Consider the following 18,118-nt stretch of genomic DNA (forward strand, 5'->3'; position numbering starts at 1 on the left):
AGATAATGTCAGAGCAGCAAAGAGACCTAATTAGTAAATAATTCACAATGATTTCTATCAGGAGCATCTGATTTCAACAAAAGTGTTGCCTACCAGAAAGCTTTGTGGTCAGTTCTCTCCCTTGGCTGTTGATAGCTCCATAGTCCTATTTTCCCAGCACATGACAAGCACTTTCTACAGCAGTTTCTGATATGTATTTGGGGTGGAAGAATGGTCTCTCAGGTCAGTCTGAATTTCATTGGTTTGTTTCTCCAACAGACTGTCCTGGCATGGGTGTTTGCAGAGAGGAGAGCGGGCAGTAAGCTGTTAGCATGGCCAGGGGACCGGGGCTGCCTGTGCCTGCAGCAGGGTGCCCTCCTTGGCTGCCAGTTGCAGGCAGGGCAAGGCTGCAGGCAGGGCTTATTTCAAACTGCTCTGAATGGTTAGTGGGCCCGGAAATCAGGTACTGTCAGCTGGGCAGTCTTTACATGCTCACTGCTTGAGCAGGCACAAGATGCTCCAAAGAAGCACCAGACAGAAGCGTCAGGAGCCGCAACCCATCATATCTGCAAGACAGCGCATGTCAGTGAGAGCAGCCAGGAGATGTTTAAAGCACAAGGGTTTAAAATTGGTGCCTGTCTGGTCGGCATGGATGGGCTGCTACTGTGTACTTTGACAGGGCATGCTCTTGGGGCTGCCCGGAGCACAGCACAAACATGAAATGTGCTGTCAAAATCGAGGTGCTTGTGTATGCTCATTTGCTGTGCCTCTGGCAGGTACTATCCTTCTCTCAGTTTCTTGTAAAAACTTGTTTCCTAAAGGATTTTCCTACTTGTGAGTGCTGAAATAACCCCCTTTTTTTTGCTTGTAAATAGCATCTGTGCTGGTCAGAAAGGAACAAGCTGTCAACTAACTGCCTCATTTGACTCATGCCATGAAAAACTTCCTTTATTTAGATTTTATACTTAGCTGACACTTTGACATTGTGTTTGTAGCATTTGGTGTGCTATGTGTTGACTGTTGGAGAGAGAGGAGAGTTGACCATTGTGTTGGTCTGTTTGGAGAGAGAAAGGGGGTGAGGATGAGAGAGAAGAAGCTCCTGCCTGGTAGGACAGGGAAAGGGGTGACCTGGAATGTGGTGTGACCCTTGCCATGTTGTCCCTACAGGCAGTCTCTTCCACCTCCTCTGTGGAGGCTGTAAGCCTTACTGTGGTCGATGTCACATCGTTCCCTGTTCCCCTGATGATGGAGCTGCCCAGAGGCATTTTGCAGCCGCAACCTCCAGCTGCCTGTCTGTCCTGGTTTTGGCTGGGATAGAGCTAATTTTCTTCTTAGTAGCTGGTACAGTGCTGTGTTTTGGATTTAGTATGAGAATAATACTGATAACACAGTGTTTTGGTTGTGGCTAAGTAGTGCTTACCCTAAGTCAAGGACTTTTCAGTGTCTCATGCTCTGCCAGTGAGGAGGAGCATGGAAAGACAGGAAGGGACATGGCCAGGACAGCTGACCTGAACCGGCCAAAGAGATATTCCACACCATAGAAGGTCATGCCCAGTATATAATTTGGCAGGAGTTGGCTGGGAGGGCTGATTGCTGCTGGGGGACAGGCTGGGAATTGGTCAGTAACTGCATTGTGCATCACTTGTGTTTTCTGGAGTTTTGTCCCTCTCTCTTTTTATGACCCTTTTCATTAATCTTACTATTATTATTTACTTTATTTCAATTATTAAACTGTTCTTATCTCAACCCAACTTTTTCTGATTCTCTTCCCCATCCCACTGGCTGGGGACTGGGGGAAGGAGGAGTGAGCAAGTGTCCATGTGGTACCTAGATGCTTGCTGGGGTTAAACTACCACAATGGTCCTCCTCACCTGGAGCCCCATGTCCCTCCATCTCATGTCATGGCCAAGGGAATGGTGACCCTGAATATCCAGGCTCTTTTTTACCCCTTTTGACTTCCGCTGTAACTTGCACTGACTCCTAAGAAAGCAACAGTTGTGCCTCTTCCTTTATTCCCTTTTTCCCAGCTCTAGTCAAGCCGATGAGCTTGATGTCCCTCCCCTGAGGGTGACTTGTCCAATCAGGTTGCAACCTAAGCCTGTCAGTAGCAGCAGTTGCTGGAAGTATTTCTTTGTGACTGTAGTTGTAAGGGGAAGGTGGCCAGTGTCCAGTAGGGAACAGAAGCTGGCAGCATCCCTGGGAGGAGTGGCAGTGGAGCCTGGGACCAGCCTAAGATGGGGACCTGCAGGTGGATGAGCAGAAGTGTCTCCCTGGCAGATCTCTGCCACGGTCAGAGAGGGAGGTGTCTGGCCAGCTCTGCCCCATACAGGGCAGCAAGATGAGGACTGGCACTACAGCCTTCTTTGCAAACTAATGAAAAACCTATTGGCAATGCAAGGCTATTACCAGTCAGCCCTTTAAAGCGGAGAGTCGGGGGAGATTGTTTGTTACCGTTTTTCACCAAACTGATTGTTTGGGTTTGTTTTTAGAAAGCGGTTGCTGCGCAGTTAGAAAGAGGTCCTGGCCTGTGTTGTTGCCTCTTCAGGCTTGGCAGCTCCCATAACCCCTCACTTAATTGTGAATATAAAGAAAAGAAGTGTATTTGATCTCAGAATGAGAGAGTAGATTCAGCTCTGAAAGCAACAGCTGCCAGGTTGGAATCAACAAACAGATGTTTTCCTTTATGTGACTGAAGCTCCTGCCCCCTCAACAAGCTTAAAAAGGGAACTTTATTTATACACTTTTATGGTAGTCACTTGGTTGCTGTTTGCAACAATTGAGTTCTTTTGGGGATAAATTACTTAATGTTTAGCCTCATCATTAAGCTAACTTTCACAATTTTTCCTCTAGATCATGATATTGATACTGTAGTCCTACAAGATAATTTTGCCAGGGTTGAAGAATTGTTTCTCTGGGGCATTGCTTCTCTTGGGGCATATTTATATCCCTTTTGTGACTGAACATTACTGCGTACTGTAATACATTCATTGGTTGTTTATGCTTTGTTTTGGCTGAAATTATTTTTTCAGAAAAATCTATTCACAGAGATCATTGGCCTAGGAAAGAATCGGGAGTTGAGAGTGGAGAGATTTTATCTACCTGGTAGGAGTGAGTTTTCTTTCTGGTGTGTCCCAGTTGTAGAGTGCAGCACTGACAGACCTCTCTCTGGTTCTCTTCATTTTTTGTGAAGGATTTCACTATGACCTTATACTTAAGGCACTACTGGAAGGATGAGCGTCTCTCCTTTCCCAGCACCAACAACAAGAGCATGACCTTTGACGGCAGGCTGGTGAAGAAGATCTGGGTCCCTGATGTCTTCTTTGTGCATTCCAAGAGGTCCTTCATTCATGATACCACCACAGACAACATCATGCTGCGAGTGTTCCCTGATGGTCATGTCCTCTACAGCATGAGGTAGCAGTGCAGCCCTGCTGCTCCCGAGCATCCCCTGGGGCTTTGCTGTCAATTTTGCTCTTGGCTTGACTTTGGTGATCACTAGGACTGCTACTGCCAATCCTGCTACTCACACTGCAGATGCAGAGCCCTGTTTCCAGAAAGTGCGGTGCAAAATGCTTTGCAGGAAACTGAAAGAACCCATGCTTTGGGGAGTAACAGGATAACCTCCTCCCCAGGGGAAGCATGCCCTCAACTCTTTGCAGTCAGTGGAGGGCTTAGTCAAACAGGAATGTTCATCCCAGGGTCAGTCTGTGATTAAACTGGAAGCTGCTGATATACCAGATGGTGACCTCTATAATTATCCTATTTTTCTTCCTGTTTGTCTAGAAATGTTTTTTTTTGTTGTTGTGGTGGTGGTTTTGTGTTGATGTAAAGGTTTAAATTTATTGATGCTAAAATGGCAGTATTAAAGGCAGTCAGGTTTTCTAGTAGATTTGTTGGCTGGAAGAATCCTGAGGCACGTCTGTCATGACCTGGAGGGTTACCCATCCTGTGGGTGTACGCAGATCGGGACGGTGGGTTTGCAGAATTCTGTAATACACAAGGACATGGAGGCTTAATCCTCTAAACTTCTCTACCTTATTACAGATTACCAAAAATACCACAAAAATCACCACTAGCAAGTAAACTACCACAAAATCACCACTACCTATGATGAATAAAGTGAATATTAATATACATATCAAGCTATTTCAAATTACTGTTAGCAATCAGTAATTTAGTGTCCATAAATCATGTGGCAACAACCAATAACAAATATAACTAACTAGGTATATGCTTTCACTGGTTACTTATTATTAGTGGAGCAACTCTTCAACAGTATACCAGCAGGTACACTTAGGATAGGCTGCTTGTATGAATGCATAATAATGATATCAAGTGATTCCATCATCAGGTGAACCAAATCATCCTATGAATGAAGGACAAACTGAAACAGCCTCCAAAGTGGGCCCAGAGGGATCCAATGAGACAACAGACAGAGTGGCACTTCAGAGATGCTCTGAGTCATAGGGTCTGGAGTCAGCCAGCCACCCCCAGTGAGAGTCCAGAAGCTGGTAGAAAGTTCATACAGTGAATTCAACCTGTTTAGGAATGGAAAAGTACATGCGCCATGGAAAGTTCTCAGAGAATAAGGCTTCATTTTGGGTAAAAGTCATGTTCTTCTTATATCCAGAGATATAAGAGGGTGTAGGACACTATCACTTTGAGCAGCCAATAGGTGCTGATAATTTCTATTTTTCACCTGTGATGACTAAAAAGATAAGGATGTTTTCTGTTCTTTTAGAAAAATTTTTATTTTCCAGACAATAAATTGCCTTTTAAATCCCTTTCTTTTTGCAGTTGTTGATGGTATTCCAGGATGTCTCCAGTTTCTAGGTACCCTGTCTGCATTTCAAAGAGGCCAGCTGTGCTTCTCAAGGATGTGTCTGCCTGCCAGGCTGGCAGGCCTTTCTCTGTCAATATTTTTCAGAAGGCAGCTTTTCTGCTCAGTAGTTTCCCCTTCTAACCAGGCCACCTTTACAACTGCTCACATCACCATCCCAGCAGATTTCATTTACTTCAGAAGAAGGCAAAAAGAAAAGTGGAGAAAAATACACTTCCAGAGGAGAAAATCTGAAGAGCCCAAACAAAAGGATATTTCTCCAGGGCAGAAAACATGCTCTCAGTGTACAGAGACCTTGGAGTGTTTTGTAGCCAAGGATTTCTGTTCTAGGATCTTTCTGGAACCTACTCACTTCAGATATGGCAAAATGATTCTCAAAAACTAGGAAAGGTTTTCTATAAAGTTTTGTTCAGGAGGCTCTTTCTCTTTGAAGAATAAGCATAGTGGGCAATGTTGTCCCAAGTAAGACAATATCCCACAGAACTAGGGGGTTCTAAAGTTCACTCTAAAGCAAAGTTTCATGGTCCAAATACAATTCTACTGAGTTTATTTTAAAAGCCCTGGACAAATTTGTAAAATCACAAAGAAATATATGCGTGTGTGTAAGAAAGAAATGCATCATATGGCTACTTCATTTTGCCTGATTTAATGATGAAAGTCCCAACTTGATCAAACACTTAAGAACACTTTCCCTGTTATGAACCCATTTAATAAATCCATTTATTGCATGGAAGATCTGATTACCCACACCTAAACTAAGCACCTAAAGACACTGTGTATTTTTTTGGAACTGGATGAGGATGAAGGTGCCTTATAGCTGGAGAGACAAGAAGCAGAAAGAAAAATAAAGAATGAGGTTAGATGAAAGATTGGGTCAGTACTGAGGGTAGAAGAGCAGCAGGAGGGTAGGGACCTTCCTGACAGCTGTTGCTCTGTGTAACTGAGTATCTGATTCCATTGCTCACACCCCACAGTTCTCATGTTCTAAAGCCAGGAGCAATCCACTTATTAGCAGCGCTCAACAACCAGAATGAATGAACAAGTATTTTTAATGGCAAACATTGGTTCTGTTCAGGTCTGCTCATTTGCACACATGCAGAGTATTTACTTTCAAAATTTTCTGTGATCTGTCAAGGAGGTGATGTGAATTTTTAATGTTATCCACAAGAGAGAAGACTGTGAGTTAACCACAGCTGACTGCACAAGAGTTAAATGGATAATTTGATACATAAAACAAAGAAGAATGAGAATCTTCATGGCATTTGGGCCTGGTAGTGTTTAGGACACAGAATGAGATCTGGCTGACAAAACATGGGTCTCTGGTCATACTGGAAATGCCCTCAGATGTCTTGAGATATCTGCAAGGGGTTGATACTGGGCTGAGACACATTTCATTCCTCATTTCAGCCTTGGGCTTTCATGGGCACCTAAACACTTCACTCTAATTGAGGAATATGTTACTGATGAGCTGATTTTCTGTGCTGTCATTGGCTAATGAATTGTTATTGACCACAGGTTGTGCCATAGTTCAGGTGATGCTGCGGAAAGAAAATAACAGAAAGAAAGAAAATAATGAGACTGAGTTATACAATGCTTAAATGCTACACACAATTAGGGGAGATCATTGCCTCAATAGACCTTCTGGAGCACATCCCCAAAAATATTCTTTAAATTTTGCACATAAGGCAAAAATTTGCTCTAGTTTTATGGTCAAAATGAACAGTGTGAGCCTTTCAGGGGTGATGAGTGTGTAGATCAGGGTAGGATTTGCATCTAAATCCCTGCAACAGAAGAAAAGTTCTTTATCAACGTCTGCAATAAATCTAGGAAATGGTCACAGCTAACGTAAGTTGGCTTCTGAAACGATGAGTCACAGCTGATTTGAGCCTACTAAATTGAGAGCTCCACTGCAAATCCGTCTGCAAGAGAAAGTTCACTGACCCACTGGAAAATTTCTTATGTAACAATGTGCACAACTGGACTAATTTAAAGACTGGAGCTGTGATTGCTGCAGCTCTTTAGCTTAGACTTAAACTTAACAGAGGCAAATCTCACTTCTTGAAAATAAGCTGCATCCATTTTACATCCCCTGCCCCAGGAATACACCCCTCAGATTAAAATAATTTTATTGAGAACGGAAAGAAACTGCTTTTTCTTTAAAAATATATGTAGTGGAGCAATTCTGTGGCTTGCAATAAGGATGGTCATGTTCCTCAGACTTGGATCATTCTTGGGGTGACTATGGAGGGAACTGAGCAATGGGGAAAATGAGGAAACCTTAATTGAGCTGTACATAAGAGAAACTTCAAATGTAAATGGTGAAGTTATTTTATGTTGTTGCTTTGTAGGTAAATACTTGGCTGTAAAATACAGTAGACTGACTGTACTGACATTAGTATAACTGTAATGTTCAAGATAGTGCTTTAGTTCCTTGGTAGATATTGAAATTACACCTTCCTTTGGAGTTCCTGTGTATAATCCAGCTCGTTTGAACTTGGATAATTGGTAATTTTCCTGGGGATTTTATGCTAACATCATGCATAATTTCTGGCTTTAAAGCTGCGGAATAATTATCTGCAATAACATTCTGCTTGATTGCTCCTCACAGAAACCAACTTTTCTTCTCATTTTCAACTTCTAGGGTCACAGTGACAGCAATGTGCAACATGGACTTCAGCTGCTTCCCCCTGGACTCTCAGACATGTTCTCTGGAGCTGGAAAGCTGTATGTTGTATCTGTGTTTCTTGCTAGACGTGCTTCATGGCTGGCTGCACAAGCATTGCACTGGACACATTTCAGAATACTTTTTATTTCAGGGCCTGAAAAGATAGTTCACCAGAGTTACTAAAAGACTTTCTATTGACTCAACAGTGTTGTATGTCTAGTCCTTATGCTGCTAGACAGGGGAATTTGCAAGGAAAACATCCTATGACATAATCCTGATCCTGCAAACACTGTGACCTGGGCTAAGCTTCTTTGGGAAGGATTTGTTCTGTGGAGAACTTAATGTGAACAGTAAAATTTTCATGGCTGTTCTGTAAACTTTCTCCAGTGTAGACTAACATCTAGTTGTTTTGAGGTCCTCCCAGCTGTTTAACTGAAACATTCCTCTACAAACAGCAAAATCACAGGGTAATTAACATTGATGTTGAGGTCAGCTGCTCCTTGAGTTCAGCTGCTCCCTGTTGAGAGCAGGGAGATCTTTATAGTGGGTTGCTCAGGGCTCTGTCCAGTTGGGTTTTGAACAAGGTAAAGCGGGCTCCACAACTTTTCTGTGCAACTTGTTCAAATATTTGACAGCCCTCATCCTGAAAAATTTACTTTTACCTGCTTGGAAACAACCCTTTGCTGTGACTTGCATCCTTTGCCTCTTGTCCTTTCATTCTCTACCTTGATGAAGAGTCTGAGAAAAGCTTGCTGCCATCTTCTCTATGACCCTCAACAGGGCAGCATCTGGACCCCACCACAGACCGCTCTTCTTCCAGCTGAACAAACCCTGTTGCCCCAGCCTCTTATGCTGTGTGCTCCAGCCCCTGACCATCTTGATAACCCATTTCTCATTCCCCATTCCTGATACCTAGTGTGATAACAAATTCTGTTTTTCATATATACTTTTAAAATATTTCTAGACTTTTGCTTCAGATCCTATCCTTTTTGCTTTTATCATTATAAGATAGTTTGAGTGTTTGTGTTTGAGGTGTCTGCGTTTCCTCCTTCCTCTGAATTCAAGTGTGTTACTCATGATTATTTCCTGATCTATTCTTATCAGTTAGCAATACCTTGTCAATTAATTTTGATCTGTGATGTTCAGAAGAGTGCCATTCTAGCTGTCATTCCATCAGTGTAGAGTAAAAAGAGGATGTGTTTCCTTGAATCAGGATGACCTGAATTTTTATTTTTGTCATGATATATTATATCATGCGATCTTTTTAACTCAGTGCTGTTAGCAAAGTTATTTGTGGCATTACTTCATGCCAAAGACTGCATCTGTTAGCTTTTGTCAAACCTCCAAGCTAAAGTCACTTCACATCATGTTTCTTCTTTCCCTAAGATGCTTACACTGATGAAGATCTGATGCTGTACTGGAAAAATGGGAATGAATCTCTGAAAACTGATGAAAAGATTTCTTTGTCTCAGTTTTTGATACAAAAATTCCACACTACATCAAGACTGGCTTTCTACAGTAGCACGGGTATTGATCTTTTCTGATTTAATACCACTGCTAAAACTAATGCTGTATTAACTGCCTGTGAGAGGGCTCTTGGGACTATGTTGCTGAAATGTAGTCTCCAAGGTCTGGACAATACATGTTTTGTAAGCTCAGTTTCTTTTTTTCACTACTCTTTAGAATTAAAATAGCAAAAGAAAGATCTTACCTCTCTGTGCCTACTTTGAAGGCTCTTTCCACTGATTCTGGGTTTCCTTCTCTCTCAAAGGTTGGTACAATCGACTCTACATTAACTTCACTTTACGTCGACACATCTTCTTCTTCTTGCTCCAAACTTACTTCCCTGCCACCCTCATGGTCATGTTGTCCTGGGTGTCCTTCTGGATTGATCACCGAGCAGTTCCTGCCAGAGTCTCTTTGGGTGAGAACAATTGCAAAAAGTCATGACTGTGTGAAAATCTCTGAACGCAAAAGTTTTGGCAGGACTGGGCAATCAAATGTTGGTTTTACCTGATGATTAATGTAATGTAAAACTTGCGGTTTGTCTTAAGTCCTTCCTCATTAAGCAGTCTTCCTGACCTACACTTTGCTCAGGACAGAAAGGGCTATGGTCTTAAAACTACAGTTGAGCAGAGAAGTTTCAGTATTTATGAGTTGATGAATTGAGAGTTTTTCCCTGTTGTCCCACCCTGCAGTTCTAAGACACACATTCCCATTGGTGACAGTAGAGTTTCACAGGAGTTCAGGCACCTACAGGGCTTTAAAGGCTTCTGTTACAATTTTCGTGAATGCCTTTCAAGAGTAGGATCCTGCCATGTCCCAGCTGCCACAGTGAATATCCTAGCCCAGCTATGTGTCTTCCCAACCAGCCAACACCGATGCTGTGGCCGGTGGTGTTCTCCAGACTGCCTGGAGGGTGGCAATGTGGCACATCTTAACAAAGTTGGGAAAGAAAGGCAGCAGCAAGGGATCTAGCCCTATCAGCACCTGTGTACTTTGGTATCACAGAATTATGAAATCATAGAATGGTTTGGGTTTGAAGGGATCTTAAAGATACATAATCCCAACCACCCTGCCATGGGCAGGAACACCTTCCAGTAGACAAGGTTGCTCAAAGCCACATCCAGCCTGGCCTTCAAACATGTTGTTCCATCTGGTGTGCCCCTGGGGAAACTCAGGCACCTCAGTAACTCCAGGCCTCAGACAGCAGCGGGGTAGTGAAAGGAACATAGCTTTCCTCTCTCATCTACAGTGCCTGAGGATGAGAGGCCACTAACCCTGAGGTGAGGCAGATGCTGGGTTTCTCCTTTCCCAAGCGTGTCCTGCACTGAGAACCCAATGTGTCTGGGGTAGTGAGGCCTCTCATTTGAAGGAGTGGAAAAGCAAAGAAGAAGCTGTTTGAAATCCTGCACACACCAATCTGCCTCTCTGGATATATAAAACCCAACAGTCAGAGCTTTGTCTATGTCAGGACTGGAGGAAATTCTTTCAGCTGAACATAAAAAAGAGCTGATTTGATTATCACTCCATAGGTTAAAGGAAGGCAAAAATATAGTAGGAAAACTCTCTGAATATTAATGTTAGGCTTCCAATACTGAAAGCATAAGCACAGTATTCCAGCTCATAAGTTCATTTCACTTAGAGAGCTATGGACTAGAGCAAACAGATGAGAAGAGGGAGCTGGAAGTCTGCTCCACTGAAAGAAATGTGTTTGGTTTCAATTTTTTTAAAAAAATTGTATCCTGATAAAAAGTGAACAACATTAGCTATGTTCACAGCAGTCACTGTTTTGAAGTGGTTGAAGTAGCTATGAATGCTTTTTGACTCTGTTTTCTCTGTTTAAGTGGCTTTGGGAATGTGTCAATATTCTTCTCTCCATGACAATCCAAAAGGTATATTATTTTGTAGGATTATAAGTATACCTGTCTAAATAGATATACACATACACATGTGTGAAGATATATACATACTCACACATATATAAACACATATATTTAATTATAAACACATACACATGCACACATTTATCTATATAATACCATGGTGGTTGTTCAAAATGTTTTGATTTCCACAGCTTTAACTGTAGACAAATATTTCTAGAGGTAAAAGCATAACACTTTTCTTTTGCATGGCTTCATACAAAATATTTTATCCTTATTGCCTGTCCCTTTTAAGATCAGTGATTTAGATCAAGTCCTCTTTAGCTGTGACCAAAAGTCAATACTAATTTTCTTCCTGGCAGCACCTGTAACACAGAAAGGTACAGCTGGGAAACAGGGGTCCCTGTCACCACTGGTCTTAGCAGACCTGACCTTAGGGTTAGGTGTGTGTGTTTTAACAGCACTGTCTCATAAACCCTGGAGATTAAGGAGAGAGTTAAATGCTGTTCCTAGAGAAATCGTTGTTCCTCAAAACTCAACCCATCATGAGCACAGAACTGTAGGCAGTGGAACAGTTCTGCATTGGCAAAAGAGATACATTACACATATTTATTTGATATTGAATATATTTTAGATCATCCTGTAAACCATAATTTCTGGGGTTTTTTTCTAGAGACAAAAAGCCTTATATACTGTATCAGTCAATAACATTTATTTCTCTTGGTTCTGTCCAGGGATAACCACTGTGCTGACCATGTCCACGATCATCACTGGGGTGAATGCTTCCATGCCTCGTGTTTCCTACATCAAAGCCGTGGACATTTACCTGTGGGTCAGTTTTGTGTTTGTCTTCCTCTCGGTGTTGGAATATGCAGCTGTGAATTACCTGACGACGGTGCAAGAGCGGAAGGAGAGGAAACTCCAGAAGAGGGTGAGAAAAACTTCTTTTCATCCATCTATTCCTTTTTTCCCTTGTGGCTGATCTGGTCTTTATATTGACAGAGTTTTTCAGTGGCATCCTGAATATTCCATATTGATAAATATATACATATTTATATCTTCTGATATATAAATTTCTACCTATATATATTTAATTATTTTAGCTGAACACATCCTTGAAAACAAGTCTTTGGAAAAATCATAGTTCAAAGTTGGTGGAGGAGGGAATTGGGTGCAAAGTATTACTATGGGGAATCAGAGGCAGGATCTCCTAGCAGAAAGGTTTGGGAGTCCATTTTCATTGCATACAAATACATCATCCATATTGCTGGAACAGGAAAACTTCAGATTTTGAATAGTAGAAGATGGCATTTGCCATTCAAAATTCTACCTGCAGTCTAAAAAACTTGTGGGATGTATGCTGCTAAAGTCAACGCAAGTTTTGACATTAACTTCAACAGAGTGGGGATTTTACATTAGGCTTTTAGCAGGTCATCTCCTTGGTTTAAAATCAGATTTACAAAGAAAATGTGTATCTGTGAAACCAGAACTTGGGCCTTTTTTTTCCATAACATATACTGGATAAGCCATTTCTACAGATAAAACTGCATCTTGTCCTTGAATATTTATAAACATCAGGACTGAAAAATAGAGGATCTCAAGACAGGAAGGCTGAACAAGAGATAGCTAAGAAAACTTTTTGCTTAGATTAAATGTCTGCTAAGCAATTTTTTTTATCTTTTCTGAATTTGCTTGTCCAAGCAGCGGAGCTAAACCCTATTTCTTACTTCTGGAACACAAGCAAAAATCCAAAGTGACTTTTTTGTTCAAAGAGGAAAAAACATCTCAACTAAAATTTCAAGCTCAACTGTTTACAAGCTGTCTGTTAATAGAAAGCCATAATTTCTGTTGCTCATGTGTTCTTCCAGTGTTCAACCGTATTTCTTGTTTATGCTTCTAGTTTTCATGTTCGTGCGGAATACCTCACTCGAAAACTATGATGCTGGATGGAAACTGCAGTGAATCTGATGCCAACAGCCTGGCAGGATATACAAGAAACCAGATGGTACCAGAAGAAGAAAAACAAGAAAAGATAGTTGTGCATTTGGCTATGAGCAATGAATCTAATTCATCAAGGAAGAGAGGCCTGAAGGGTCATGTGGGCTTGCGCATCATCCAGAACACTCATGCAATTGATAAATACTCAAGATTAATATTCCCAGGCACCTATATATTTTTTAATTTGATATATTGGTCTGTCTTTAGCTAAGCATGCTGGCACAGCAGTGACTGATTCAGAACACATTTACAAAACTCTCTTTTGTTGGTACTTTTTCAGTCAAATCTGGATGCAAAGCCAGAAAACTCTTTCTTTTATTGCTTCTTCGAAGGGCAAAGGGGAGGACTCCAGTAAGCAACTCCACGCACAGGCATCATGGAGGAACCTGCTGTGCTGGTTGATTTTCAACCCACACCCCAGCTCCTGTTTGCTTTAAGACGCATGCCATTTCTCATACTTGAAAATATGTGCTCACCCTTACACCCAAAAGGTGCTGGCCATGCTGGTGGTGCCTGCTGTACAATGGACAACTAGAAACAGTGCTCATGTGAGCTGTAAGGAATTAGATAAATGCAAATTGCAATGGGAGGTCTGGACAGTGCATCTCCTGTAAGGGAACTGAATGAACCTTTCCTTTTAAAATCTCTGCTTTTGAGCAAATTATTTTATTTTTCTTTGGCATATTAGCATTGTAGTCTTTTCAATTGTTTTATGAAGAATGCCTCCTTTCAGGGTCCAAATTCTACTTTCTCTGGATAGGACCTTCATCAACACTATTAGGGCAGTTGACTGTCCAAGGTCAGCTGGACTGGTTACAGAGTGCAGGTGGTATGTTTGTGTCAGTGGTAAGATTATAAGTAAGGAGCGATGATGAAGGAGAGCTAAGAAGCCCACAGACTCACAGAAGATGGCTCCCAGGGTACCTGGGTAAGGAAAGCGGGGAGGTTTAGGCACATGTTCTCCATATCAATGGAGCACAGTAGGTAGCACCTACTCTCTAAAATGAGAAGGGGAACTGATCTGTAGCATTCACACACGTGGTGAATGGGCAGTGCCCCTAGGACTTGGACCTTCACATTCCCTCCCAAGAAACAGAAATCAGTGTTGAGAGCAGCACACATGGCTTTCAAAGGTTTTCCTGTGAGGAAAGTGCAGCCCACAGACAAACTGTACATGCCCATGTGCCTCTCCCAGTCAACACAATGTCCTTCTTCTGAATGTGTTCAGGCATTTGGGATCAAAAGGGAGATGTGTCTGCCAGAACCTCTCTCTGCAGAAACAGAGGTATGGCAGAGATTAGATGGCCAAGAATAATATTGTGGGGTCCAAGGTCGATGTAAAGCCTTTGAAGCTGCTTCAAAGCATTGTAACAAGCTTATGTGCTTGGCAGTTCTTTTCTCATCCTGTGATATCTCCCCTTCCTTTGCTAACAATGCTGACTGCAAAACCCAAATGTAGAAATATTATAGCAACAAGACAACAATGCTCAGGTTTGTGTGCTCCTTAGTTTTAGAAAACAGAAGGACTTTTTGGCTGTGTTGGAGATTATGTACATCAAAATATTTGTTTACCATGCTGAAACTGAGCAGTAGGGGCAGAATTTGAAACGTGAAGAGCCAGGACTGAGGTTAGAATAAAGAAAAAGCAAACAAAAATACCAGTGCAGCCATAACTATTTGTCAGCATGTGAAATTTTTTGCTCACCCTAGCAGTTATTCTTACGTCCTAAATCTCAAGGGATGTAAAAATGGCAGAGAATTGTCAACAACATTGTTGACTGTCAACAAAACCCGGGTTTTCCCTCAAACATTACTGCCTAAGTCAAGCTGATGGTGGCACTGATTTACTGAAAATGAAACTAAAATTAACAACCATGTTCCCTTTTTGTCAGCCCTGTTAATAACTGACATAAATGGGGTTCTGTCTGGTCACGAAGTGAGAAAATACATCCCTGAAATTGCTGGCAAGAAGAGGAGCCATGGAAGGACATGGAAGTGTCTGAGAGCATGGATTGTGCTGTACCCCAGCCTGCTACTTGTGTGTACCCCAGCCTACAGCAGGTCAGTGCATTTACCACCCATCACTTCTGGAGCTGAAACCTTGCTACTTCTCACATTGACAAGTGGAGATTACTACAAGAAAGATGCAAAAAATATTAAAGAAATAGACCACTCCTTTTTTTGAGAGGTTAAAGTTTGGACACAGCAGTGCATTCTTCAGCATTAGCAGTTTTGAGTGCAAAACAGGAACCAATGCCCCAGCTGGCAGCAGGACAGTGCAGCAAAGGGACTTCTGCTGGGAAAAGGCAGCAGAACTGCACCATGAAGTCACCAGAGAGCACAGGGAGTGGGAAACTTGGTTCCTGTGCCCTCCTGTTTTGCCAGTCTTCCTGCATTGCCCATGGCATGTGCCATTTAACCTCTCAGTGCCTCATCTCCTCCATCTAGAAAGTGAGGAGCGGTAAGATTTACCTACCTCATAAGCTGCCAAGGGGCTTAACTTGCTCAGCTAGCACATGTGTGGGGCATGGTTATGATTTCTGAGCAGGTCACCCACTGGGAATCCGATTTTGTCTTAGTTACCAGCAAGTTGTTCAAATGCATCCTCTGAATCAGTTTAGGTGGAAGAAAGCAGGTTTCTCCCCTGCCTTATAATGCTATTGAAGCTCCCCTGCATTATAATGATATTAAACCAGGGATAAATGTAGCCAAACAGCCAAAAAGCGAGTGCTGTCAATGAATAATGCCTCCTTGCATACAAAACCCAGGAAGTCCTAGTGCTTTACTTTGCCATTTGTTTTTATGACACCTCCTGTTCCCTTAGAAGTTATGACAAAGATGTCCTTTAGATCTGTCATCTTCATTTGAACATTGCCTGTAGTTAAATGTCTAATAAGCATCTTTTGGAGAGGATACCTTGCTGTTATTTTATTTGCATGTGTACATAACTGATAGAGATTGATGTCTGTTTCTACCAGACACAATTATACAGCCTATAAAACCATCAAGAGGGTGTTTTTCCATTAAAGCAAAAAAAGTCCATACTCAAACTTAGACACCACTTACACTTATTATTCATTAAAACAACAGATGGAAAACATAGATACAAATAAAGCTGAGACTTCTTCAGGCAGCATTAGGAGTTGTATTTTTCTGCTTATGAAGAGGAGAGTGGCTAGACATGGAGGTAGAATGAATATTTGAAGTGTAGATTGACAATATATTTCACCCTTGATTTACCCTGGATTACAAGAGACTCCATGAGCATTGTCTAACTTCCAGTTGCAAGATCCAACCAATGTTTTGAGAAATAGTGCCTGAAGCTAGGCTCTGAGTACTGTTTGATGGATACAACCCAATTCTGTGAAGCACTAAGCATCTGGACAATGAACCTACTGAAGGACAGGATTTTCAGAAATGCACAGGAGATTTGAGCAGAGGAGATTGGGGTCACTGATGAATATGCCTTCTCCAGACAACCCTGTCCAACTCTGAAGAGAGAAAATGTCAGCTCTGCTTATTTCTACATCTGGCTCCATTGTCATTTTACTTACTTCTAACCAAATCATGTCTCTGAAAAAAAGTAACTATGTAGATATGTACACGTATGTATAATGTATATGCAGGTGTAATGTATAATGTAGGATGACACTGGGATGTGTACCTATGTTAAATAGTGTACATATGTGAAATTGTAATATATTGTATGTAAATTACCATTTATTATGCCCAGAAAACTTATTATGTTGAATGGAAAAAAGGCTCTTATTGTCAGCCAAGGCCCAAGAAATGAGGTATTAGCAAAAAATAGGAGTTCGCTCACATTTTCCTTCTGAAAAAGGAGGCGTTGAGAAGGAGGCAAGAAATGCTGATGCTAAACTTGTACAATGGGTGCAATCCACTGTGCTGATTGCTGTAATCAAACCTGGTAATAAAATAACAGATGGAAAGGGTGGGAAAGAGTCCATTTCATGGTGTGACCTTTAAATTTGATTTTAATTCTGTTTGGAGCTTTGAATAAACACCTTACTTGTAATTGATTTTAAGTAAAAAGCATCTCAAAAGGTGGAAGAAATGTAGTGTAAGCATGCAAGGATTTTGAAGTATGTAAAGCTCCTCAGGAAAAAGGAGCTGCTAATTACAGATATAAGCTATGGAGACATTTTGTGAAAACTGCAGCCCACAACTGAAGAAATTGTAATAATTGCTTTACAATTAGTGGCACATTCTCAGAAGCCCAAATGACAGGTATATATCTCAATCTCCATTTGACTACAAATAAGAACTTGTCATTTAATTCTTCCTCTCTGCCTTTGAAACTATTGTCTCCACACATCCCGATGGAAGATAAAACCAGTCTGGGATTCCGTCTGCCCAATCTCATCTATTATCCCTAATACAGACAATGGAACTAAAGTAAATGTGCACGGGTGAGGCTTAATAATGGCTGTTGTCTGTCAAATTTCCACAATGGAGAGATTACAGCAAGGTACAGCCTAATTAAGTGAGATACTGCCCTGCTGAAATTTAAAGAGCAGGAAAATGTATTTTAAAAACAGCAAGAATTTAGCACTATTAAAATTAAAATGTAATCCAGTCTCATACTAAGCTGATTAATGCCTTTGCAAAAATGACATTTGAAATAAAATATCAGGGTCATTACTTTCCTGGTCAGAGGAATTATCATTTCAGATGAAGTGAGAAGGGTGGGGAGGGAAATCATGCACGAACAAGGGCAAGGTGTTGCTCTTGATATCCAGTTCTTGCAGCAGGACAGAGGCAACTGCCAGGCTGAGCAGAGCCCGCTGTAGAGGCAAGAGTCAGAGGATCCAAATTTCCCAAGGCATTCAGTGCCTGGGAATCACGTTACCATGTGGCAATCCTTGATTTGGGCATGAAAAGGATATCCTCTGCCAGAAGTGATGGGATCCCCACCAGCTGTAGGGTAATCATGAGAGATGGTGCAGTGCAGGTGATATAGCCATTTTGGCCAGAGATTTGGGTTCAGTTCTGGCAACGTGTGTCATTAGCTGGTCCTTAGCCAGGGTTTCACGTGGGAGCCACATCCTGTGGCAGCCATGGGCAGAGTCCCCTGCACACCGACACAAAGAGACCTGCACAGCTCCCAGATGTAGCCTCACCTCTCAGCTCATCCGGCCAGCACCACAGAGATGGGGAGTACATCATCGGCATGTCATGAAATGTGCCCCCAGCCCTCCCTTTGCAAGGTACTCAGGAACCAGGACAGCCCTG

The 18,118-nt window shown here is 41.8% G+C and overlaps 1 protein-coding gene across 1 annotated transcript in view; it reads left to right on the plus strand.

Moving 5' to 3' along the window:
* Positions 1 to 17,527, plus strand: part of LOC135411857 (gamma-aminobutyric acid receptor subunit rho-2) — a 38,674-nt gene extending 21,147 nt beyond the window's left edge. The window contains exons 4-9 of the mRNA XM_064649986.1: positions 3,170 to 3,393; positions 7,461 to 7,543; positions 8,871 to 9,011; positions 9,256 to 9,408; positions 11,602 to 11,798; positions 12,768 to 17,527. Coding sequence (XP_064506056.1) covers positions 3,170 to 3,393; positions 7,461 to 7,543; positions 8,871 to 9,011; positions 9,256 to 9,408; positions 11,602 to 11,798; positions 12,768 to 13,076 — 1,107 coding nt within the window. The 3' untranslated portion in view covers positions 13,077 to 17,527. The remainder of the gene's footprint in view (positions 1 to 3,169; positions 3,394 to 7,460; positions 7,544 to 8,870; positions 9,012 to 9,255; positions 9,409 to 11,601; positions 11,799 to 12,767) is intronic.
* Positions 17,528 to 18,118: the final 591 nt, after the last annotated feature.

The sequence above is a fragment of the Pseudopipra pipra genome, chromosome 3 (assembly GCF_036250125.1).
Source record: "Pseudopipra pipra isolate bDixPip1 chromosome 3, bDixPip1.hap1, whole genome shotgun sequence".
Classification (NCBI taxonomy): Eukaryota; Metazoa; Chordata; class Aves; order Passeriformes; family Pipridae; genus Pseudopipra; species Pseudopipra pipra.